The sequence below is a fragment of the Festucalex cinctus genome, chromosome 14 (assembly GCF_051991245.1).
Source record: "Festucalex cinctus isolate MCC-2025b chromosome 14, RoL_Fcin_1.0, whole genome shotgun sequence".
Classification (NCBI taxonomy): domain Eukaryota; kingdom Metazoa; phylum Chordata; class Actinopteri; order Syngnathiformes; family Syngnathidae; genus Festucalex; species Festucalex cinctus.
Window position 1 is genome coordinate 18,326,781 of NC_135424.1, and position 24,956 is coordinate 18,351,736.

A 24,956-nucleotide genomic window follows, 5' to 3' on the forward strand; every position below is an offset into this window, starting at 1 on the left:
CAGGTATGTCCCACAGCCAACACACCAGCTAAGCTAAAAGCACACTGCAAGTATCTCATTTCTCAGTTTGTGGCTCCCTGTCAATGTCTACAACTAGCATGAGCAGCAGATAGGAGAACTGAGACGTGCCCGCGATTACGACAGCCCAAAAAACAAAATATAAACAGTAGTGATTCTGTGGTCATCATCGTGTCTCAGATTAAAAAAACGAAAAAAGATGTCATACATTAACCAAAAATGAAAGTGATGACAAAAGAAAAAAAAATTGTTAAATACAAAAATTGTTGATTAAAAAGGGAAATGAACTTTTGGAAATATTTTTGCATATATTAAGTGGTTAAAATGTGTTTGATAGATTTATTGTTCCATAAGGTGGCTTCATATTTCTTTTGGCTGGACGGTAGGTTTATTTCATGTCTTAAATTTATGTTTCTGAAATACTTCACAATGTGCAAATATTCTGTTTAATTGTGTTGGTGTCTGTCTAAAGGTTAAATATTTATATTTAACATTAAATTATCAACCTTTTGTTTTCCTGATCCTTATTTTGAAGAGAAAAAACAAACAAACCAAAAAACAATTATAACTGTCAATAACTACTAATAAATATTTAAACTGATACATGTGTACACACTGGAATAGCGGAACAAACAAACAATAGAGGAATTTAGGGGATTTTCATTTTCAACCTGGATAGATTTGTATTTTTTGTTTTATAAAAAGTATTTACGTTACAAGAAGTCAAGAGAGACTGCCTATTTTGTTTTTCATTAAAAAAAAACCTTTATTTTCATGTTAAAAATGCACTTTCAATAAAGTATTTGGAACTCCGTTTCTACTGCATTATTTTTATGTTGAGATGGTGTTATCGGCAGCTGCTGAAAGTAACTAAAAAAGTAACTTTTAATCTAACTTAGTTACTTTTAAAATCAAGTAATCAGTAACGCAATTTAGTTACTTTTAAAACCAAGTAATCAGTAAAGTAACTAAGTTACTTTTTCAAGGTAACTGTGGCAACACTGGAACTAAAGAATCAACTTTCGCATGTGAAGTGAAGCAAGGTTGTCGCTGTCTATTAAAAAAAAAGTAACTTGCAATCTAACTTCCGTTAAGTTGCGTTACATTAGTTATACGTATAATGTATAGCATCTTTGAGTAAACATGAGATTTATGTATCTGGAGGCCAGGGCGAGCATCCATTTTTTGGAAATCAAGTGGATAAAATCCCTGTACGTATGAGCAGCATGAATGATGAACATATAACATATGACAACGTACATTCATTGGCTATCTAATGAAAAGCATGCATTTGTACGTGCAGGGTGGACAAGCTAAGCAAAAGCATAAGCAAGCAATAAACAGGCAGGAAATAATCAACAAGACACAAGATTGCTTTATTGATGTATTAGTTTAGAATTGTACGATCTTGTTTTAGTCTGAAATATTCCCACAGATAATAAACCCATTAAGTGCTGCATGATGAAAGTTAAAGTAACAGAAACACATTTAGTGTTGCACTTATTTTATTGATCAGTGGTTAAAAGTCAATCAGATCTCAAGGTTCAAAAAGCTCTTTAAGATCCGAGTTTGTGCAGTTTGATCAGGAAATAATTAAAAAACATATAAAACAACTCTTTATGAACCTGGTCCACAAATCATACACTATGTGTCCCATAAAAACAATGAGATTGGTTGACAAGTGCGTTGTGGTGGAATTTCCAAAACTGCATTTTGAAAAGGAAGCCATTGTTGTTACCGTCTGGTGCGAACGTCAGGCTGATCAACCCACCACTGTTTATTCTGAAAAGTACTCTTGAAAAAGCTGGAAAAGGAACTGCTGTATTTTGGCATCTATTTTGAGAAACGTGAGAAAGCAGTGAATTGTATTTCGACATTGTTGAACTGAAGTTTTGTGCAGTCATTCAAACAGACGCTCAAAAAAAAAAAAGGCTTCAAGGCCATCGTACTCAATGACATTTAAATGGACTGAATAAGACATGAGTGAATGAGATTTTGTTCATTTCCTTTTGATTTTTAAAGAACAAAAAAAGTACCAAGTTCAAAAAGGAAAGAAAAAAAAATTAAATTTGCTATACATTTCTATTTACATTGGAGCTGCCAAAAAGTACTGTATAAAAGTATTCACATGAGACTATACAACAATCCTTAATCAGTAGATCCAAAACCTCCTGCTTTTATATATGCCCAGAATGGAAAAAAATAAATCACCCAGTGTTTAAAAATAGATATAAAGCACAAACATAACATTTAAAACGCTTTGACTGTATTATAGAAATTTAAAATAGTGCAACTACCTAGTGTCTTTTTTCTTTTAAAAGAGGCTTTTAAAACATTTGAGCATTATTGCTGTGGACATGAATTCAAAACAGGAAGGCACAGCAGTCCTGAGGGAGAACGAAGCTTTACAGGCGTTCCAGGGTTCAATCTCAGGACGGGAAGGCCACAGCAGGGTTTGTCGGGTTAAAGGAAGGAGAAGGGAGGGAAAAAAAAAAAAAAAAAAAAGAGGAAAAAAAAAAACAGTTGCTGGATTGGATTTGTGCGGGACGACATGGTGAGACACGGGAGGTAAAAACACAAATCCCCCAAAAAAAGTCAAAGTCACACAGACGTGGTCACATTGTCTACCGCGTTATTGACCTCGTTCTTGTTGGAGTCCAGGCCTTTGGCGGCGTTCAGGTCGTTGCGGAGGTTCTCTGCTGCTTTCTTCATTGTTTTTAGCTCGCCCGGGTGGGGAGTGGCGCGGCGGAGTAGCGTTCCCTGGAAAGAGGATGCAAACTTGTGTTAATGTGCAGCACTGGCGGTCGACACAAGTGGTGCTGAGCCAGCCGCAGAGACCGGCGTAATGGCCAGTTGGACTGTAACCACTCTCATATGCATATAATGCAGCACAATCCAAGATGAATGCATGATTTCTTGAAAAAAAATAAATAAGATGAGTTCGTTCAATGGCGATTAAACGTGGATGAATTTTGTTCTTACTTTCTCACGGAACAGTAAACGTTCAGTGCTGGGAGTCACTGAGAATGATGAAAACTATTCAGCTCTTTCTGAACATCATATATTTAAAACGAAAATCTGTCAAAGATTATAGGTTTTGAATTCTGAGAAAGGCGTCTAGTTGTTAACTCAAAGTCATCGCTCACAGCAGAAAGAACATAATAGAGTAGAAGAAATGTGATTTAATGTTAAAGGGCATCATGCATAAATGTTTTACTGTAAATTCCCACATCATGTAATTTACTGCATACCGAATGACCAAAATGTAAAGAAAATTCTTTTCTTTTTGCATGTTTTTGTAGTTGAAAATTCCTATGTTGCAAAGTTAATCATATACTACAAATGGCAAATATTCTGCCTTTACTTTATATCTTTGTGCTGTAAACGTTCAGATTTTTTCCTGTCGAATATTGGCCTCAAGAAATCTATATTGGTCAGGCCATTCAACATATTATAACAATATTGTGAAAAAGGGGGAATAATTTCATGAGGAAAAATAAGGACGTCCGGATAATACTTTTCCCACCAGACCAATGCTAGTAAGAGTACTCCCTTGAGTAGTCACCGATACTACAAGTGCTTTTAGGGCTTTAGCCACCATATTTTCCGCACTATAAGTTGCACTAGGCCAAAAATAAATAAATAAAACAAAAAACTTATATATATATATATATATATATATATATATATATATATATATATATATATATATATATACATATATATATATACATACATATATATATATATATATATATATATATATATATATATATATATATATTTTATGGGTGTTAAAAAAAAACGATTCAGCAATATACCGCAATACTACAGCACGCAATTCTCGAATCGATTCAATAGGCAGCCGAATCGATTTTTTAACATCCATTTTTGATGGAAAAATATTCAACAAAACATCTAACTTTCACACCTTAAGCATGGAAGAATGTTATATTAATGGAACATTTAGCCTTAAAATTTTATTTCAATGCTGTTCAAACATGAAAAATGTTTTTAAACCTGTTTATTACATACAGTGGCTCACAGTTATAAGATAATAATACATTTTCATACAAATCTTACAGTGTAAGTTTACTGAATGGTATTTTCTAAATTTGAGTAAAAATACCGCAACAATCGACTTGTAAATTCGTATCGAGATTAATCGGTATCGAATCGTGACCTATGAATCGTGATACGGATCGAATCGTCAGGTACTAGGCAATTCACCCCCCCACCCCCCCCACCCCCATATATATATATATATATATATATATATATATATATATATATATATATATATATATTGTTTTTTTTAAAGAATAACGTGATGAGAATAATGGTGTTATATGAGCAAAATTTCAGTTTAATGAAAGTACACGTTAATGCTTCAAATATAACTTGCACATTTTTACTCAAAAGAATATCACTTTATTCAGGTAAAATTCCAACTTTTTGTCATTTCAATGGTACGTTTCAATGGTTGTATTACATTGTAAATCAGTGAATAAGGCTGCCTATAATTTGCTACCAAGTTGAAGGACAGCACACTGAAGGACTCATTTGCATGTAAACAAAGATAGCTTGGCTGTGTCAAACACATTGATGTGATATAAATGCGTCTTTGTTACTCCTCGTTGGCAACACCAAACCCTTGACCTTGAGTTCAAGGCTCTCACCTTTTCATCGTCTTCCTCCTCGTCATCATCCAGGAAGTGGATGGCGCTGATCCTGTTCCTGGCTTTGTTGTCCCACGTGTCGTCCGACATGTCGTTCACCAAACTCTCCAGGGCTCCAAAGCGGGCCAGATTATCCGAGCCTGCGGATTTTTATTGACAAGAGACAACACAATAGATGTAATGCCGACATTGAGATGGCAGCAAGTGGACGAATACAAGAGCAAATTCAAGCAATTGTTGACTTTTTGCACGCTCATGAGCTGAAATCCGCCATTCTTCATGAGAACGAAACTGCCAGATCACGGTTTCAAATCCCGGCTTAGTCACGACCGTACAGCAACACAATCTTCCCTGCCTCCTCCCCCATCCTCAACTTTATTGGTCTGCTAAAGTCTCGTCTCAAACTTCATCATCCATGTGACATTTTATTCTTCAGTAGCAATCTGTTAAGAAACCTGAATTACCACGAAGATGCATATTAATATATTAAAACTGTTGAATCCAGCGACAGAAGTACCAGCATTGAGGCACGTCTTTATACCGAGCGGGCGAGCTTTTATTGGCAGCAGGCCAGCCGCTGCTAAGCCTCTTTAGCTGTCCAATCTACCGCATTTCAGAGTAACAGCGCCAAGGAAGGCCTCAAGGGACAGCAGAGGCCGTGATCTCTTACAGGCGCTCTGATCCTAGACACAGGATACACTCATGATCAACAGATCCTACCGGGAAGGATCAGAGTGGAAGAACAAGAAGTTGGCGTCTAAACTTGAGATCATGACAGCATGAGAGAGGAAGATGAGCAAGATCACTCAAATGTCACTTGGGAGAAAGACTACACATCAAGGAGTTGGTGTAGAAAGAAAAGAAAAAAAAAAGTCATGTTACAAGGATAAATTAGAAATGGCATAAAATAATAGCACCATATAATGTAATTCACCAAAGACAACACCAGAGGGCGCACTATATCCTTTGCACCAAGGATGAGCAGAAATATGTCCTACAAACTTAGCAAAAAAACAAACAAACAAAAAAACAAAAACAAAAACAGTGCATACCTTTGTTGTCAGACTCAAATGGCTGTTGGGGCAGCAGCACGCAGGTGAGAACCTTCTCACCCGAATCGGGGTCCTCGTCAGTCTGAAAGGTGAGGAGGGGCTGTGACTGGTTTTCTGACAGCCATAAAGCCTTCAGGCGAAGGGTGGTCAGAGACATGGGTAAGTGGGCAAGCCTGGTGAGGACACACAGCACAACTCGATCAAATTTAGACCTCATATATTGTATTTTTGATCTCAAGTAGATGACGCATGCTGACTACATGCTATGTGTCAGCATTATTTAACAAAGTGTTCCTTTTCAGTATATTTTGATTCAAACAGAACAAGAGTCAATAGAACTCTCACTGCTAAGTCATACTATACACACTATAAGACGTTAAGTGTGTGTTGTCCCTGCAAAGTAATCACTGATAAGTGAGGAACACTGCTTTACATGGCAGATGATGTTATATTGTATACTATGTATTAATATTGACATAGCTACTACAAGCATTTTAAAAAAATGGTAAGGTCCCTCAAGCAGGATACAAAAAATAATAAAAATATTCCCGTACTTACATTTAAAATCTGTATCAGTAATCAGTATAAGGCCCAATTTCCAGATGTTCCTAAAAGATTGTCCTCAACTCTACTATACTATACAGTACTATCCCATACTATTTATGTAGCACTTCAAAACAACCATCACTGCATACAAAGTCCTGTACATGGAGCAAAAATACATAACACAAAACCATTCAAACAAATGACATAAAAACAGTATTGTAAATCAAATACTACAACAATACAGAGTCTCATACTGAGTAAAAAGCCAAAGGATAAAAATTTGTTCTTTTAAAAAGAGGTGAATTGCCAAACATTTAGAGGGAGGTCATTACAAACAATGAGACCAGCAACTGAAAAGTCTCGAGCCCCTCTGAGTCACCCCGTTTAGTCCTCGGTACCTCCAGTAATGTCTGGTTTGTTAACCAGGTGCATAGAGGTGGATGAGCTCAGAAATATAAGGTGGGGCGACACCATTGCAAGATTTGAAAACAAATTAAATATTCTTAAAATAAATTTTAAGATGTACAGAGTGCCAGTGAAGGGACGCCAAAGTTGGAGTTGTGTGCTCCCTCTTACGAGCATCAGTTAAGAGATTGGAGACGCTTAAGGGAAGACTGGCTGACTCCAAAATAAAGTGCATTACAGTAATCCAGCCGAAATGGAACAAATGCATGGACTGTCTCAAAGTGCGGTTGCAAAGAGAGCAGTTTTAGCTTAGCCAGTTGCCTAAGATGCATTAAGAAGAGAGAAAAAAAAAAGCTTGCACCAATGTAACCAATGTAATTTAAAATAACTGTACAACCTAACAACCAAGTTCAACACTGTTGACTTTAGATAAGGTGCCCAGGGGCCCCAAGTCAGCAGGATGTACAAGGCCCAGTGGGACCAAACCCCATGACTTTTCATTGAAATTCAAGAATATTAGTGACATCCAGGCCTCGATTTTCCCCAGACAGGAGAAAGCGTCTTTTTTTGCTCAGAGGGTCTGACAGTCATCCGCATAGCAGTGGAAGGAAACCATGTTTTCTTAAGATGGAACCCAGGGGCAACAGATACAATGTAAACAGCAAAGGCCCTAGAATTGAACCCTGTGGATCACCATACGACAATGTTCTTTGTTGAACAGCAAATATGAATCAACAGCAGCCATAAAGTGTCCTCTCTCAGAGATCACATGTAGGTTCTATCTGTGATTTATCACATCAATCTCTATTATCTACTTGACTACAAAGTTTTGGCAGCAGCTGAAATGATAGATTAATCACCCTCCACTACCTTACTAATGAAAGAACGGACCTATTTCCAGAAACGTCAAGCACGTGCAGCTCGGTTGCTTGCGACAGCTCCGAGGGTATCCTCGTCAGTCGGTTCTCCCGCACACAGAAGACATTCAGGCCACTGCAGCCTCCGATCTGGAGAACAAAACAATATGATTCAATGAAACTACCAGCCTGGGAAGCAAATCAGCAAAGTGCAACAGCGTGGAAATGTGGGGGCTTCTATCTTTTTTTTTTTTAGACTGAGAATAATGGATGCAAAAGCAGCTTTTAATCCTACTATGAAACATGGGAGAAAATCTGTTGGGAACATTTGAACACTTTGTCCCAGAACTATCAGTAGCGCTCTAGTTCACTTAAAAGTCGATGTAATGCAGCAGTGCGACCTAAAATTAGGAACAATTAGGCTCGCGCTTGACGAGCCATCTAAGCTGACAAGTAATCTATTAATCTGCTCAAACGCAGTGCATGGTGTTAAAAGGTTAAACGCGTGTAAAATGCTTCAACAAGTAGATTAGTGTCAAAAGGTAAGCATTCTGGCAAAGACCTCATAGTGCCAAATTTTCCAGCTCAGTTGAGAGCCTGTTAGAGAAAAATAAATAAACAATCAATGGGATCTAGAAATGCAGACCAATTGTCAAGCAGCACACATCAATGCTGTGCACCATGGTTACAATGTGAGCGTTGATGTCATGCAACGGCCTCTTTGAGAAAACAATGACAGTGACATCATTGTAGAGGCCAAGTGTGCCATTATGTTTCTCCAAGCTGCGCATCATTAAGACACAAGACCATTGTACGGCATCTCGAAGAGCCCCTTACATAGTTTTGCATCAGACCAGCCTCCACTTAAACAGACACTGTGAGAAAAGAACATCACATGCAGACACAATCGGGGGAAAAAAGTCAGATGGAATTCAACAAGTTAGGTCTTGAAAAGTGCAGTTTTACAAGTACAGTGTTAGAATTGTGAGCTTATGACAAAAAGAAAATGTTGCTTGAATTTAGTTGTATTACTACAGAGAAAAAACTTATTTCATGATAATAAAGTCGTAATTTACAGGTGCTTCATAATCCTCCATTCTAAACTATTCATTTTGCGAGGGGAAAAAAAATACTTGGTCAAATATACACAACAAAAAATTTTAATAATTTACTGCTGAGCAATTAATCGAAATTCAATTACAATTTAAATTATTACACTCCACATTATAAAATCAGCATAATAATAATGATAATAATAATAATAATAATAATAATAATAATAATAATAATAATAAAAGATTTAAGGCTAATTTTGGAGTTGTTTAAATTTATACCGTACATTTGCATCTTTTTAAATTTTAATATTTTATTTTTAATAAATTTTGTTTCATCCAAAATGAACTTGCATAATTATAGTGTTTCAAAGAATTGTTTTTGTCTTAAATTAATATTTGTATTTGTTTTTTACATTTAATAATTTTCTTGTTTTGTACCAAAAAATAAATGATCATCCTACTACACAGTGCACATGCTGCACTCCAAATTCCAAATAAATACATATATATTATTATAAATATATATTATTATACATTCTGTTTGTTTAACATTTTCTTCCTTTGTACCAAAAATAATCGTTTGAATACTGTAATTGTGATTTCAATTATTGCCAAATATATATATATATATATATATATATATATATATATATATATATATATATATATATATATATATATATAGTCTTGTAAGAGATACATATTAGGCTTTCAACAGTCAAGGATAAAGTAAATAGGATGATACATTGGCAGTTTATATTTGAAGACAAACCTCTTTGGGCAATGACGTTATCAGGTTTCGGTCACAGTTGAAGTTGGAAAGCCGCTTCAATTTCCCTATGCTTCTTGGTAAAACCTATTGGAAAAGCAAACAATACAAGTATGTGTTTATAACCCAAATATATCCTGGGTGCATCTAACACCTTGCAGCATGAACAGATTGCTTCTTTTGATAAGAGAATCAATTACATTATTGCCAGTTTAGTAGAGAGATGTTGACCTTTCACCCTGCTCATTCAGCAACAAACTACTAAACCAAGAAATATTAGAAAATAGCCATGCAAGATAGACATCTCATTGGCTTTCACTGAAAAAGCAAGCATTATATGCCGTTTTAAGTACTGCAAGTACAAACAGTGTTTTCATTACACTTAAATACAAGTAAGCTCTGAACAAACCTGTATCTGATTCTCTGTGAGCACAAGTTCAGTAAGACTTTCACAGTTGCCAATGCTCTCCGGCAGGTACGACAGTCTGTTCTGATCGGCTTTCAGAATCGACAGATTTCGTAGTTTTCCTTTGGGAATAGACCAAAAGTTTGTAAAGTCTTACAACGTACAGAGGAGCACTAGCTCATATGAAAAAACTTTACCAATGCTTTCTGGTAGAGCGTCAATGAGGTTCTGCGACACCAGCAAATCGGTGAGCGCTAACAGGCCTCCAAGTTCCATAGGAAGTCGCTCCAGTTTGTTTTCAGACACATCCAAACACAGTAGGCTTTTCATGCTGCCCATCTCCTGAAGTTTCATTTTAAAAAAGCAGACATCTATAAAAGATGAAGTGGCTCTATCCATTTCAAATTTAAATATTTGTAAATACTATTTACATAATGTTCAACATTTTAGCGTTATAATTTTCATGAATGCATTTGTTCAATAATTTTAAACAATGTTTCAACATACAAAGAACACACTTTTACATTATCAAATTCTGAGTTGCACAGCGACTAAAATGCTCAGGTACCAAAGTCCAATTCATGCATGTTAAAAATCACACCAAAACTACTGTTGGACGTGACGGTTCTTCAACCCAGATTTAAGCTACTTTAAATAAAGTTTTGCCTTCAAAAATGTGAATGGAAAAGAGACATAAGAGGTGATGTTGTCGACAACAGTAGATAAATTCCATGATGATCTTACCGCAGGTATTTCGGCCAACTGGTTTCCATCTAGCCACAAATCCTTTAAACTGACAAGACAGCCTATTGTGTCTGGCTGCGTGGGGGGAAGGAATGTCACAATGGAATTAGCAAGTAAAAGGATAAAATGACAACAAAATGCAACCAAACAAAATTATTTAATAATCATCAAAATGGAATATGCCCTTGATCAATTCTTCACAAATATTCAATATTGCTAATACTGCATTTTGGACAACGTAAGGAGTTGTCTATGAGTTTCAGCAGACAGACTTAAAAAAATTTAAAAAAACGCAACAACGGCCAGGTCACGGCAGCCTGCTTTTGGCTTGTGCCAGTAAATCACTCACACGATTTTGAGAGCTCACATAAGATTACACCCTAAAACCAAAGCTGGAAGCAGATGGCCCCTTCCCATCTGCGTGATAAGACAGGGGGGAAGCTGTGCTTGAGGAATTCTAATCTACTGCTCTGATGTGATGACAGCAAGGAAATGGAAGAAAAGTTACGAGTCAGAGAATTCAGATTTCCCAGAATCCACAAAGAAACTTACCAAACTATATAATTCATTATTTCCTAAGTCGAGTTCTTCCAGTCTGTGGAGCAAGGAAAGGGAACTGTGGATATAAAGAGAACACATTAGCGAGGATATAAAACAGTTACAGGATGGACAATATCAGTACATAGTATGTGCAACAAGGAAGGCAAATGGTTTGAATACTCACTCTGGGAGGAATGTCAACAGATTTTCTCTGAGTTCTAGTGACACCAAATTGGAGAGGCTGCAATGACAAGGCAATATTTATGTAACACCTTTAAATTTCCACAGCACACATAAACACTCAGAGTGCTTTTAAAACAAAGAGAGCGGACAAATTAAGTCGAGCCACAAACAGCCATAAAAAACCTCTTTGCCATCTAGATGTAAGAAACAGGAAACATTACGGACGCTGGTCCCATCTTATCGCAAACAGGAGCAGCCTAAACAACGGAATCACTTAAACGAAGGGCAAAACGTCTCATGGGCCATGAAAAGAGTGACGCAGAAGCACAGTGTTTATCTTTGGGTGGTGTTTATGTACGTCTTGTACCCACTTTTACAGCGGCAAGCTTTCACTCGCACCGCACAAAGTTCATCTTGATGCTGCCTTCCAGAGAGATTCCAAGGAAGTGTTCTGATTTTTTTTTACGAGGTTTGGTGATGCTCATTTGACTTGAATTCCTCAATTGACCACATGGAAACGTACTGCTCTAATAATCACTTAACAGTTAAGTCACTTAACAGTTGATTTTGACTCTATTCTTCCCAATAAAATACATACAGCAGTTCTTAACCTTGTTGGATGTACTGAACCCTATCAGCCAATACAATGAAAACAGCAGAGGCTCCAGAATTGAACCCTGTGGAACACCATTTGTCCAGTTATACATGTAAATTCATATTGCACAGTCGTCCTTTTCTTTTTGATCGACACAGTTAGTAAAAAGTGATTAGAAAAAATAAATCACACAACGTACCATCACAATAGCCACAAATCAACTACCGAGCACAGCAAATTCCCTGTAGCAAAGATAGGCCAAGAAATGTATCGTGATCACCTGCAACCCATGAAGTGTCAAGCGAGGCGTATCATCATATTTGAGTCAAGTGTGTGTGTCTTGATCTCTGCCAAACCCCTGCGTTCGATCAAACCCAGTTTAAGAAACACTGCAGTACCCTAAATGAAGAAAGCTTTTGTTGTCGTTTTATAAGCGAATGAGAAGGATGTAAGACAGGAATGGTAATTATTTTAACATTCGCTGTCACAACAAGTGTAAAGGTTAAGGCTAACTACTACAGAACATGAATTAAATAAAACAATAGCTAGTAACAAGCGACTATTTCAACCTCATTGTCTGGACTTCATGCCTCTTCAGCGTCACAATCTTCATCAACTTGCATAACGTAAAGCATGAAGTTTAAATCTCTGGGTGTTGTTGTAAACTCTCAGGCCATTTGAATGTTACAGTAGCACTATAACTTGTAGTACTAGTAACAATAAACCACTGTTTGAACACGTGTTTAGCTTTAATGACAAATGAGCAAGGTGGAGTAAAAGTCACCCCATAGTTGTGCATCTCATAACATTAACAAATGTAAATATTATCCATTGTCAAAATCAATAAAACACTGTAGCTTTGATAACATGCGGCAATAGGTAGCTAGCGGTAGCCCTAGAAGATAACGTTTGCAGCTGGAACTATGTCAGGACTTTACGTCTCTTCAGAATCACGTGTTTAGTTTTTGTATAAAATTTAAGGCTGTTTTTTCCCTCCAAGAATTTCAATGGAATTACAAGTTGTACAGACTTTCGTTCGTTCCACTAAAACTCTGACAGCAAATTATGTGGCTAAAAATCAGCTTATCTTATAGACATGACCTCAGACAGTCTCCACAGGAAGAGTCTCTAATAGCTACATATGAAATAAATGTTAATTAACTCAGTGTTGATCAATGAGACTTGTTTTGCAGAGACAGACTAAGTCTGAATCCATCTTAAGCTAATATATCAATGATTCAAAGAAAAGTTTATTTGTGCCAGATTTTTCATCAGATGAAACTCCCCAATGCCTTCCAACCCCAAGAACATCCATTTTATCCTCTTCGGAGAATCCAAAAGATTTTGTTCCGTAACTGTTTTCATTAGCCTCGCCACTTGACGATGAGCAGCTCTCGACTCAGAGTGTTACGCAAGCGACGAGATATGGGACATATGGGCACATAAGCCGTACCAAGAGGAACAAGGTGCAGGGAGATGAGAGATCACTTGAAACAAAACGTTATATTTCATGGGTTTAATCCCTACACATTGCACAAGCACACGTTCAAGATCATTTAATGAAACAAAAAAAGGTTTAAATTTAACTGATTGCCAATATGTTTTTTGTGAGCAATGCTTAGTTTAAATACTCTGGATTACATTTGCCAACCTGAGACTGCCACTGAGGTTGTCCACCATTTTCTATTACACAGTATTATAAACATTACCGGTATTTAAACACAAAACTTCGGAGTTAAAATGACCGCCAGCATTATGCAGAATATATTTTTTTTTCATTTGAACTCTATAAATCCCGCTAGACCTCAGCAAGGAGTTTCTTTATTTTTGTCTCTCTTTCTTTTGAAAGCGCTATATAAATAAAGATAGAGATTGCCTGTACAATGAATAAAGGTTTCATGCTGGTGACAGTTTGACAGTTAATTTTCCTATTTATTTATTTGGGGTAGGGAAAAAAAAAAAGTTTCAAAGTCTGAGCAAATTAGTCATAGAACTGTTCAGCATTACAAGTTCCACTGTATAATGTGCAAAATAAAAAAAATAAAAAAAAAGTACAACAGGGTTGAATGGGGGCGTCTGGAAAAGAAAATCAGGACATTATTAACATTTCTCCACACAAGTGCTCAAATTTTCTAGCTAAATCCACCCTCTCAGAGCCGAAACTCAGTCACGTAAAAGTCCACATTTCCATTAAAATATCCCTTGTGGCAATTTGACCCAAAAGTGCATAGTTGTGTTATTAAATCCAATTATAAGTTGATAGGAACAAGAATGTTGGCAGACAGGCCTTTTCACAACATGCTGATTATGTGACATCTGACAAGCCTTCTTCCGCTTTTAAGAGACAAAGTAATGAAGTAAAGGTTACACCTGAATAAATTAGATTCAAACTAGATTCCTATGAAATGTTAATATTTCAAATTACTAAAAAAACAAGTTCCAAAGAACATGGTAAAATACTTGATGAAACAATTTTACACGTTAACTTGTAAGCAGGAACTATATTATACTGTGGTTTAAAATGGCTAAGCAATGCATGCAAAATACAAAAAGTAGATTTGGTATTTTCTACATTTCCTTGCTCTTGCTACAGAACTGTACTCATGTCAAAGCAAATACGAAACATTGTGGTGAGTGACTTACTTTCCAATGTTATCAGGTAGGACTTGCAATGAGATGTCATTAATGGAAAGGCATGTTAGATTCCGCAGCTCTGGGAAGCTTTCAGGTAGTCTGGAAGAACATGGAAAGATGCAAAATACTAAATACTCCACATTATTTTGCCACATGATGAACATGAAGCAACAAGCAAACAGTGGTATCTGGAAGGAGGTAATAAAACACATTCACTCTGGTCTCCTAATGGACTATTATTTACACATTTTCTCCCTCCCTAAATGTGTTTGCTTACATTTTTTTCCGAAACCATTAGAGCTTATCAGGCTTGTCATTATTATCAGCAGATCTAATAACAGTTAAAATGCTCACTGGCAACAACAATAATAATGTGTTTGTCATTTCTCATTTCTGCAAATAACTGTCAAATTACCTTGTTAATGGATTCCCACTAAAATCTGCCACTTGGAGGGCTTTGCAATGTGAAATGGTCTCTGGGATTTCCATAATATCTGCACACGAGAAGAGCAAACATCATAATTAAAGGACAATGACATTGATAGTGCTTATAGCAAGGCTCAAAAACATGGAACCCACAGGCACCAGGTCACACCCAAAGACCACTGGTGTTGCCCACATATCACATGACCAAACCATAGTGTTCTTGGAGACAAACTTCCAGGCGCAACGATGATAGGAAAATGATTTACCCCAAAAAATATAGCATAACAAAAGTAAGATTCATTATGAGTGGGATATTTATTTATTTATTTAATTAATTAATTATTTATTTCCAGAACTGCTAGATCTTCGCATTAATCAGTACCCAAGAAGTAGCTCTGTTTCAAAAAGGTTAATGTTCCTGCCGTGGCTTATAATGTAATAACATAATCAAAATTGACATTATCACTTACCATTTCGCGATACATCAAGCTCTACCAGTTGCATGAAGTTGGCTATTTCTGGAGGAAGTCTCTGGATCTCATTGTCACTCAGGCTGAGCTTTCTTAGCTTCACCAACTGGAAAAATGGCTGTAAGGGGTTTAAGAAAAAAAAATAAAAAATCACTGTTACATCGGGTCATATTTATGAATAAGCATAAATATACAAATTAACCTGAAATGGTCTTAAAAATAAAGACTGAATTTTGCAAGATTTTTTAAAGGGATAGTTCGGGGGTTTTTACATGAATCTCTATTTCATCCTCACCTCCAGTGTGTGAGATCATCACTGACTTACACCTGACAGCGTTCTGTGCCACGAGTTCTGGTCCGGTGTTGGACGAGAGGAAAATAGTCCAGCAAGCTGGCTGGTGTCACGGAAATAAAGCGTTTTTCTTCTAAATAAAATTTGTGTTCAAAAGAGTGATATATTTGCATCACAATACTCCTTTCTGAAAAAAGTCAGACGCCATTACCGCCAGGCAGAACTTTTCTGTTCGTTCGTATCACTGCGCGACGCCCCGCATGCAGCTGATAGACGCGCACTAATCTCCAAGTTGTTTGTCTTTTCGACGGCGGAAGGCGTGACTATCAGCTGTCTGCTGCGCGTCTATCAACTGTCTAGAGGGCGCCGCGCAGTGATACGAACGAACAGAAAAGTAGTGCCGTGACTCCAGCCAGCTTGCTGGACTATTTTCCTCTCGTCCAACACCGAACCAGAACTCGTGTCACAGAACGCTGTCAGGGGTAAGTCAGTGCTGATCGCACACACTGGAGGTGAGGAAGAAATAGAGATTCATGTCAAAAAAGCCGAACTATCCTTTTAATATGAGAATAAAGACATAAAAATCTTTGGGGAAAAATATTGCAGACTGCTGCACTCATGGGAAATTGTGACATTTGACAAAATGCAGTTAACACGCCACTTAAAAAAAAAAATAAAAAAATATTCAAGTAAGGCTACATTTTACATGAAGTTCCTAATGGGCACGGCAGCCCCATTTTAGGCAAAATGGGATTGCCATGAATGAGGGAGGACAGGATGGAGAATGCGGGAAGGAGAAGCTCTCACCAGCACATTTGCAGTGATTTTGTGAATAATCGCCTCTTTTACATTTTGGTGCAAAAAAAATGATTAGTAAATAACAGTATTTTTGGACTTTAAGTCATTCTTTTATCCTAATTTGGCTATGTTCTCTTGTTATATGGCATTACAACTTCATTTTAATAATATTACAACTTATTCCATCTTTTTGTGTAACAACTATTTTTGCAACCTCTTATACAACTACTTTTACACCGTTTTTTCCCTCATAATTCAAGCACGGTATAAATAATATGATAGTGCTGCACTGAAATATAATCTCCTCCGTATTGGACTTTAATTGCACATAGCCAGACTTGTGTGGTGCAATGTCAGTGATACACTCGCACCTAACGTCAGAGTAGTTGTTGCTGTCTCTCACGTGATTGACTGCCTTGTCGACCAGTCCAGGGTCTGCTTTTTGCCCTACTCACCTGAGACAAGCTCCAGCTCCCTGCAACCCTGAACAAGATAAGCAGCACGGACACTGATTAATGAATTAAGTGTTGAGATGTTATCAGCAAGGTCATTTTGTTAATTTGCAAGAACGTTTACAACTGTGGTGAGGGAAGATTTGTAGACAGCTTGAGTTACAGCAAAGATACAGAGGATGATGGAAAAGGATGTTTTGATGTGGCAAATGGCAATCTCTGAATAGAGTTAAGTTGAAAAGGAAGGAAGTCTACGACTGATGAAAATTACCGGTCCAGCCGGTTTGCATGAAATTGAACACAATCATTCAAATTCACAATCATTTGACGGAGCAAATTTCTGCAAAACTTTCATGTATCAGTCCACAACTCATCTTTTATGGCTGCACTGACAAACTCTAAAACAAACTTAAACCTATTTCTATGTGCTGTGCAAAAATATACAGTCTGCATCATGAGAAGAACTATACAGGTCTGAAACTAATTAAGAGCTAGAATGAACTTGCACTGAGAGCAAGCCAACTGGCAGGCAAATGTAGGTTATACATGCACATACTTGATACGGCTCATACGAACCAGCAGTCTTGCCTGTGTGACAAAACAGTTGGTCTCATTTTTATTGGCTTTACTCGGGGAGAATCGTGTAGTTAAAAATACGTAACATTATAACATATATGGAGATATGACTATTTGATACGTAAAAAAGTATTAATCTAGTTTTTTTTCCAGGGGATGACTTTTTTTTTTTTTTTTTTGGTCCATTTCAATTTCAATGTCAGTGTTGTATTACGCATAATAATGATTCCTTGTGGAGTTGTGCCATTGTGGGGATGTATAAGATGGAACTTACTCTACAAGGGTGTTGTACATCGTGCTGACTGTCAGTCAGTAGGCAACCAAAATCAAACGAGACATTTTTACCTTTCTTTCTATCCAAGTGAGACAAACAAAAAAAGAAAAAATCTTTTGATGGGTGGCCTACTAAACGCAGATGACTCCAATCATCAGAAGAGGTTGCAAAACTAATCTCCTTTTCTCAGTTAAATCGCTGTGACATTTTAAAATATTACAGTTTAACTGCTACATGCCAAAAGGTTCAACTACCAATGAACCAATACTATCTTCTCTTTCAACAACAAAAGAAAAACACATGTGCAATAAATATTAAGAGTAACGTCTGAATTCCATTTCACTTGGGTAATGCAAAATATTAACATAACCACATTAAGCTGATCCCTGGCCAAAGTTATCAGTTCCACCTGCACTTTTCTGGCTGACAACTTGGCAGCAGACATAACAACAAACAGGAGTACATTAAAATTCAGGTGGGAAATGACAATAACTGTGCATTTGATGTCTAATTGTTTTTCTTATGCTGTGATGAACTTCTGACACTACAAATGAGTGAAGAAAAGAGATGGGGAAAAAGGGTCCTTTCCAGACAGAATAGATGATTCATTCTGATTACTGCATAATAAGTTGTTACAAGTGAAACATTGTTGTTAACTGCAATCTGTAGGCGAGAGAGACAGAACACAATTCAACTGTGTGTTGTACTAAAGTGTATAATAAATAACACCAAGAGTACCAAAGTCTGGACCCCACCCTGAACTTGCTGCACATGTATATCGGTTAAAACAGCCCATAATCCTTCATCGGTGCAAGCAGACGCATTGAGCATTTGCAACTTAAAAATTCACATTCTATGCAACCAAAGATGCAAATTTCTAATTTACAATATCATCAAGGATTGTCCTCTTTGCTTCAGACTTAAGTTGTGACAGACACCAATCACAAGCAAACAATGGCAGACTGATACACACGTCACCAAAACACACATCTCAAGAGTTTCATTGTAGCACTCTAATCTGCTTGACGATGGCGCTCACGAAAAGTGCACGTTTGCAAGTGCAAACCTGATCTTCCTGTTAATCAATCGGCTCCACGCCCCTCAAAAAAAAAAAAAAAAAAAAAAAAAAAAAAAAAAAAAAAAAAGAAGAAAGAAGAAAAACTCACGTGCAACACAAAAACATCAACAGGGTGAGTTGAGCGTTGAACCTCTGAAATCCTAAGTCAATGATTAAAATGTTCAGTTGGTTTCACCTTCAGCACCGCCTCTTTGGGTTTGAGGAGGCGAAACGGGCAACAGATGGTTGCACTGTTGCACAGCACATAAATAAGGTTATTAAAAAATGTTCAGCGGGCGATTTGAAATGTAGTTTAGAGATAAATGGATATTCATGCCAATAAGACACTGGAGTGGAGAACAACGCAATTACTTTAAACTGGCAATCTGCCATAATGAGTGTCCATGCACAACTGACAAGAGCACTCCCCATAAACCATAGACACGAATACAACTTTAAGTGACAACTGGCATGCTGTAGCATAAAATCACTGTAAAGCCTAAAGTCAAGCAACCTTTCAGACCCTTATAAAGTGAATTCAGAGCTCTCTTGCTAAATACATAAACACACATTTTGAATGTAATCGCTGAAAACATGCAAAGACAACTATGCAATAGTCAACTGTATTGTTATACTGTTTTTCACCATTTAATTATTCTGATATATTTTAATTGTGGCTAAGATGGCGTGTTACCCCTCCCCCTCTATGGTTCAAAACTGTATTGGTTCAATGGGAAGGGCTGACAATGTGTTGATGAACAACACAGTTATGAAATTCCAAGATAAAAAAAAAAAAAAAAAAGATGGTCTTAAAGAGATCAAATAATAAACTAGCAAACCAATTACTCTTATACAACTTTCTGTTTGTTCTAGTGGCTCCACTACATGACTTTAAGTGCCTCATCTTCATCACACGGCTGACAAAATGTTATGTTATGGTTCACTCTATAATCATGTAGGTATGAAGTTGGTCCAAAATAACGTTCTGAAGCGTCACCAAGATGGTTGCGCCAAGTGGCCAAACTTGCCCAGGAGGAATTCCCCTCTCTTATGCAGAAATATGTACTTACTCATGCAACTGCACAGGTCAATGAAAGTTGATTCAGTCAAACGACTTAAAATGAAAACATTCAAAACAAACAAAAGACACACAATTTCATCAAAACAACGGGCACTTTTTAAAAACTTGACAAATAACAAAAGGCTATCTCAACTTATTTGTCGTAACTTATTTGTGTCAGTTTGATGATTATTTAGTCATTTGCAAACCAGTCTGGTGATATTTGATGACAGATGTTACAAAAGACAGATACAAAAAATCCACCACCAAATAAAGTTGTCATACCTAAGAGATAATCAATAATAGACCATCTAAGGCAGTTGAAATTATTAACAATTACACAGCCCCTAATGAAAAAGTATTATGAAGTATCTCACTTTGGTATATTTGGCAACGTTAAATCAATCTTGTGAGGAAATGATATAAATACAAGTGCGGAGTGCCACACCAAAATAACCCATTTTGAGGTCAGTGCGGTGATTAAGGTCTTAAATGTGCTTGTGAATTTTTCATGCGAGGAAAACAACAATTTCTTTGGGTGAAAAGGGAGCGCCAAGCCAAGTCCACTTCTCCATCTCAGAGTCAGCAAGCACTGAAGTGGATAGTGAGGGTTCATCCAGTTATGTTTCTTGAGTTCACTCAGCAAGCATTGATGACATTAGTGACATGCCAGCAAGCATGATTAACGGCTTCTCTATGCGGGCATGTTACTCAGAAACCCATCATTATGCTAAACATGCATAGAATACTGCTGAACTGGACTGACACATCATTCTGTCGCGTTAACAGCATACCTGCCAAAAGCACCATTAACAAGCTGTTTTATAATCAGTCCACTTTGTTCAGTAAATTGCACATTAAAGTAAAAAAAAAACATAATAAAAAATTATAACACTGTTGAAATTGCAATCATCTTTGTTAAGAAATCTCAGATTGAATTTTCTCAATGTACTTATTATTGCACAAAAACATTGGGGGTGGGGGAATTGAATAGTTATTTATTATTAAGCCAAGAATATTGTCACTGTTATGTGAAAAACAATTACATCCATATTTTTTTTTTCAATTTTTACATTTGTGGAATGTCTGCATTCAGTTTCATCCCAAAAACATAACAATGGAAATAATGACAAAAGTGGACCTAAGTGTTTTTCACATAGCAGGAATGGTATACTGGTCCTTGAGATCGAATTGTATTTAATGTGACCCATGCACTAAAAGGAGTTTGTCACCCCTGATTCATGGCATGTTTCGTCTTATGTACAAATTTGGGTTACGTCACCACCATAAGAACGGAACTCCATCCTAAGGCATAGGCCACTTTTATTTGACAAAAAAATGTCTTACTTAAATAATTCACCCACCAACAGAGTTTGATAGAAAAATATTAGTGTACTGATCATGGCCGCCATCTTTGTGGAGTGTGTTGCAGCACGACTCAGTTGTTGATGTCCTGCTAAATTCTTGAATTCTTTTGCTGAACTTGACGCAGCTAACAGCTTAGTATTTAACAAGAAATGACAATATTGACAAATGACAAGACACATAAAGATGCCTTGAGTAGCAAAGTCATGTTCCACAAAGTTGTTCTTTTGCAAATATACAAACTTGAAAGGCATAAACAAACCAACAGCATGTTCCCTACCAGGCCCGCTTCCGCAAGTCTACAAGTAATGGTGTCCACAATAGGTTGTAAAGAACATTTTTGGGTTGACTTCCCCTCTCACAGCCTAATTCACTGATACAAACTAAGCACAACTATTTGCTATTATTTAAAGCCTACCACTCGAGTGAGGCAGTAAAAAATAAAAAAATAAATATGAGCGATCACATGAATTGAAGGCAGACCCAAGTGGCCTACATCCTGTGTTCACTTGTCAGGGTCAGGTGTACAGCAGAACTTGCTTGGCGGCAAAAACTGAGGGTACGAATGCAAGTTAACGAAGCCAAACTAGTCAGAAACAACATTTCTGAATCTTGGACTGCATATAGCTAGACTTAAATAATGTTGAATAGGGACAAACACTGTAAATCCGTTAAGTAGCCAATTTAATCCATAGGACAGGGGTCAAATGGGGCCAAATTAATGGACTTCATCTCAGGGGCTTGCAAGTTTATCTTGCCTTCTATTTAGCTACTAGAGCTCTGTTTTATTACACAAGGTTGCCAATCAGGGTCACATACAGTATTTGGCTTTCACACAGTGCATTGAATGAGAGGTCAGGTTTTTTTAGCTAATCTCACATTTTGTTAAAGTCTGACAGGAATTTTCCTGCTTCCTTGGGGTGGGGGGGGGGGGGGGGTTAGATAGGATATCACAGCTTTATTACCATGACCCACTTTTTATGTCATCTCTTCCTGATTGTACCGCAAGCTATGCGCAGTGTACTTCCTGCCATGTCACACGGTCATGAATATTACACAGAAGAATCAATGGTTTTTGTTTGTAACAATTAGAAATGCCATAACTTATGACAACACACAGCAGGTTAATTTATTATAAATTGGTGTGTACTTCGATGCAAAAGCTATGATGTGTTGACATTCAGCTCCAAAGACATACTTTAAATTATAGACCCAAACACTTGGATGTTAACTAGGTTTCTGTTGACCATTTTAAAGTTTGCACAAAGATGTGTCTGTTCGCATTAGACGGGACAGACAAAAAAGTTATACTTCAGTCTGACTGAACAGCACCAAAGCAGACATTATAGTTTGCGTTTAAAGGCCAGACGAATGCCACAAGCCAACAGTGGTGTCGTTAACCCGTGTAGTGGCGTGTAGTGCGGGAAATTTCCACCTCCACGGGTTTGCCTGCCTTGCTGATCTTGCGTAATGATTGTCCCCGGGTCCCAGAGCTTTCTCACGGGATGGATGGATCAGCTCAGCAGGCTGCTGTTCCGTGTCACCTCTACTTTAAACTCATTGAGCCGATGCGGCCTTTTGTGCGAGTGAGTGGGTGGGGAAAGGTGTACGGAAGAAGCCGCTCGTCGCTTGCTTACCTTGGGCAAGTCTCGAAGTTGGTTGGCGTCCAGTAGGAGCTCCTCCAAACTGCGTCCGTAGCGGTAAATCTCATCTGGCACAAAGAGCAGCGAGCAGTGGCGTCTATCGATCAACTCCACATGACGGTTGCACCGCCACAGGGGGATACAGTGAAACATCACGGGGGTGGTGAGGGTGAATGTCGAACCCGGGCGAGAAACAAACAAACCAGCTTGGGGGAATGCAACAGATTGCCGCGACGGGATAGTCCCGTGCTTCCAAAAGAAAAGAAAAAACACCGGCAAAGCGAAGCGAACAGGTGTTCCGCAGCGAAACTCCAGCCGTAAACAAGTCCAAGGTGGCGTTTGTTAAGTGGCGACCGACATGGGAATCACTGCGTCCGTCCGTCGTCACTTTGCTTAGTTTGAAGGCACCCAACTACACCGCTCGCCCACCGCCGCGAAACACCGCTGGGAACACCGCAGCTTTTACTGCATGGAATCCCGGCTACATGTCCGTGAGTATGGGGGGAAACAGAACCATCGCCGCGTCTTCGCGTAGTTCCCGGAGTTATAATTTCCTCTCGCGTACGGATTCTGACCCGGAACACACACTCCCTCATTCCAATCCTACGTCATCACTCCTGGCGGCTCCTCCCTCCTCCCTAGGCCGCCATGTTGGGACAGAGTGGGTCCGGCTGGCGGAGGGTGTAACCCCGCTATGCACAGCGCACGGGACACCCCTGAGACACCACCAATAAATAAATAAATACATAAATAAATAAATGTTTTTTACTGTATATATATATATATATATATGTGTGTGGTGTGTGCCAAGAAATCGATTCATAAAAGAATCGAGATTCTCATTTATTAATCGAATCGATATCCAAAAATCGATTTTATTTAAATTAGAAATGAAGAAGGGGAAAAGGCAGTTGTAGCCCACATGCTGTTTTTGTGGAAAAAGGCACTTACAGTACAAAATTAATAAATGTTTCCAAAAAAAAAAAAAAGATTTCATTGTCTATTTGCCATTTTGTCTTGCAAAGCAGACTGGAGCAGATCATGACAATGTTGTACATTGTACATTGTAAATTAAAGCAGAGATCATTTGTCAATCAAATAATTTTGAATCAAAAATCGTTTGTATCAAGAATCGAAAATTGATTCTAAATCGAATCGTAGACCCAAATATTGTAAACGAATCGAATCGTGAGACAGTCAAAGATTCCCAGCCCTAATACACACACACACACACACACATATATATATATATATATATATATATATATATATATATATATATATATATATATATATATATATATATATATATATATATATATATATACATATATATATATATATATATATATATATATATATATATATATATATATATATATATATATATATAGGCATGCATTGTCCACATATACAGTAGACATGAAATGCTAAGTTTATTATTTATTGTTTATGCTCTAGGTATTTTTAACTATATTTCAGCTTTAATATCAATGTCCAAATAATTTTTTAAAAATATGTTTTTCCAACTGTTTACATTTCATTATTTCATACATTTTCATTAGTATTATTATTACTTTTAGTAAGTTTTAGGTAGTAATAATATGCAATGTCATCAAACCTAACCAATAGTTTAGGTTTTAAATATTAATTTAGACCACTCACAACTTCACTATGCATGTCCATGCAATGACAAAATAGTTGCACTACCTGTGCTGGCGATCCGATGAGGCCAGATGGGGAAAGGTTTCCACAAACAAAACATGTTAATCATTTGTGTGGGTTAATTGTAGAATTATGTTTTATGTATGTGTATGTCTTTTTTGCGCATGTGCAGTAGCAAGTGTGGCAGAAGCTTGTGATAATCAGAAGTTTGGAAGACAACGTGTGAATGTATTGTGAGTTGGTCGATGGTGCATCATCCAAATACACAAGCGTGCTAACGCATTATGATTATAGCCATCGTCTCTTTTACAACGTGGTTGTTTGTATATTGATATGACTTTCATTATAGATTGTTTTGGCCGAGTGGCGATGGTTAAGGTAAGTCTGCTACCGGA

General features: G+C 37.3%; 1 protein-coding gene across 1 annotated transcript; it reads right to left on the reverse strand.

Annotated features, from left to right (window-relative positions):
- Positions 1–1,505: 1,505 nt before the first annotated feature.
- Positions 1,506–23,486, reverse strand: LOC144001399 (leucine-rich repeat-containing protein 1-like). The gene is made up of 14 exons (XM_077495672.1): positions 22,891–23,486; positions 15,380–15,497; positions 14,899–14,977; positions 14,493–14,582; positions 11,256–11,312; positions 11,084–11,147; positions 10,532–10,606; positions 9,985–10,129; positions 9,791–9,909; positions 9,385–9,468; positions 7,592–7,707; positions 5,750–5,922; positions 4,698–4,837; positions 1,506–2,778 (listed from the first exon to the last, which is right to left on the reverse strand). Exons 1-14 carry the CDS (start codon positions 23,047–23,049, stop codon positions 2,620–2,622), a joined length of 1,578 nt encoding a protein of 525 aa, XP_077351798.1. The 5' UTR covers positions 23,050–23,486; the 3' UTR covers positions 1,506–2,619.
- Positions 23,487–24,956: the final 1,470 nt, after the last annotated feature.

Bases quoted from the DNA above. Each gene is read 5' to 3' on its own strand.
- LOC144001399 (XM_077495672.1), bottom strand. From the start codon at position 23,049: ATGTTTCACTGTATCCCCCTGTGGCGGTGCAACCGTCATGTGGAGTTG. The intron at 4,838-5,749 runs GTATGCACTGTT...AAAAATCCGCAG, and splicing joins ATTTGAGTCTGACAACAAAG to GCTCGGATAATCTGGCCCGC. The intron at 2,779-4,697 runs GTGAGAGCCTTG...TCCTCTTTCCAG, and splicing joins AGGAGGAAGACGATGAAAAG to GGAACGCTACTCCGCCGCGC.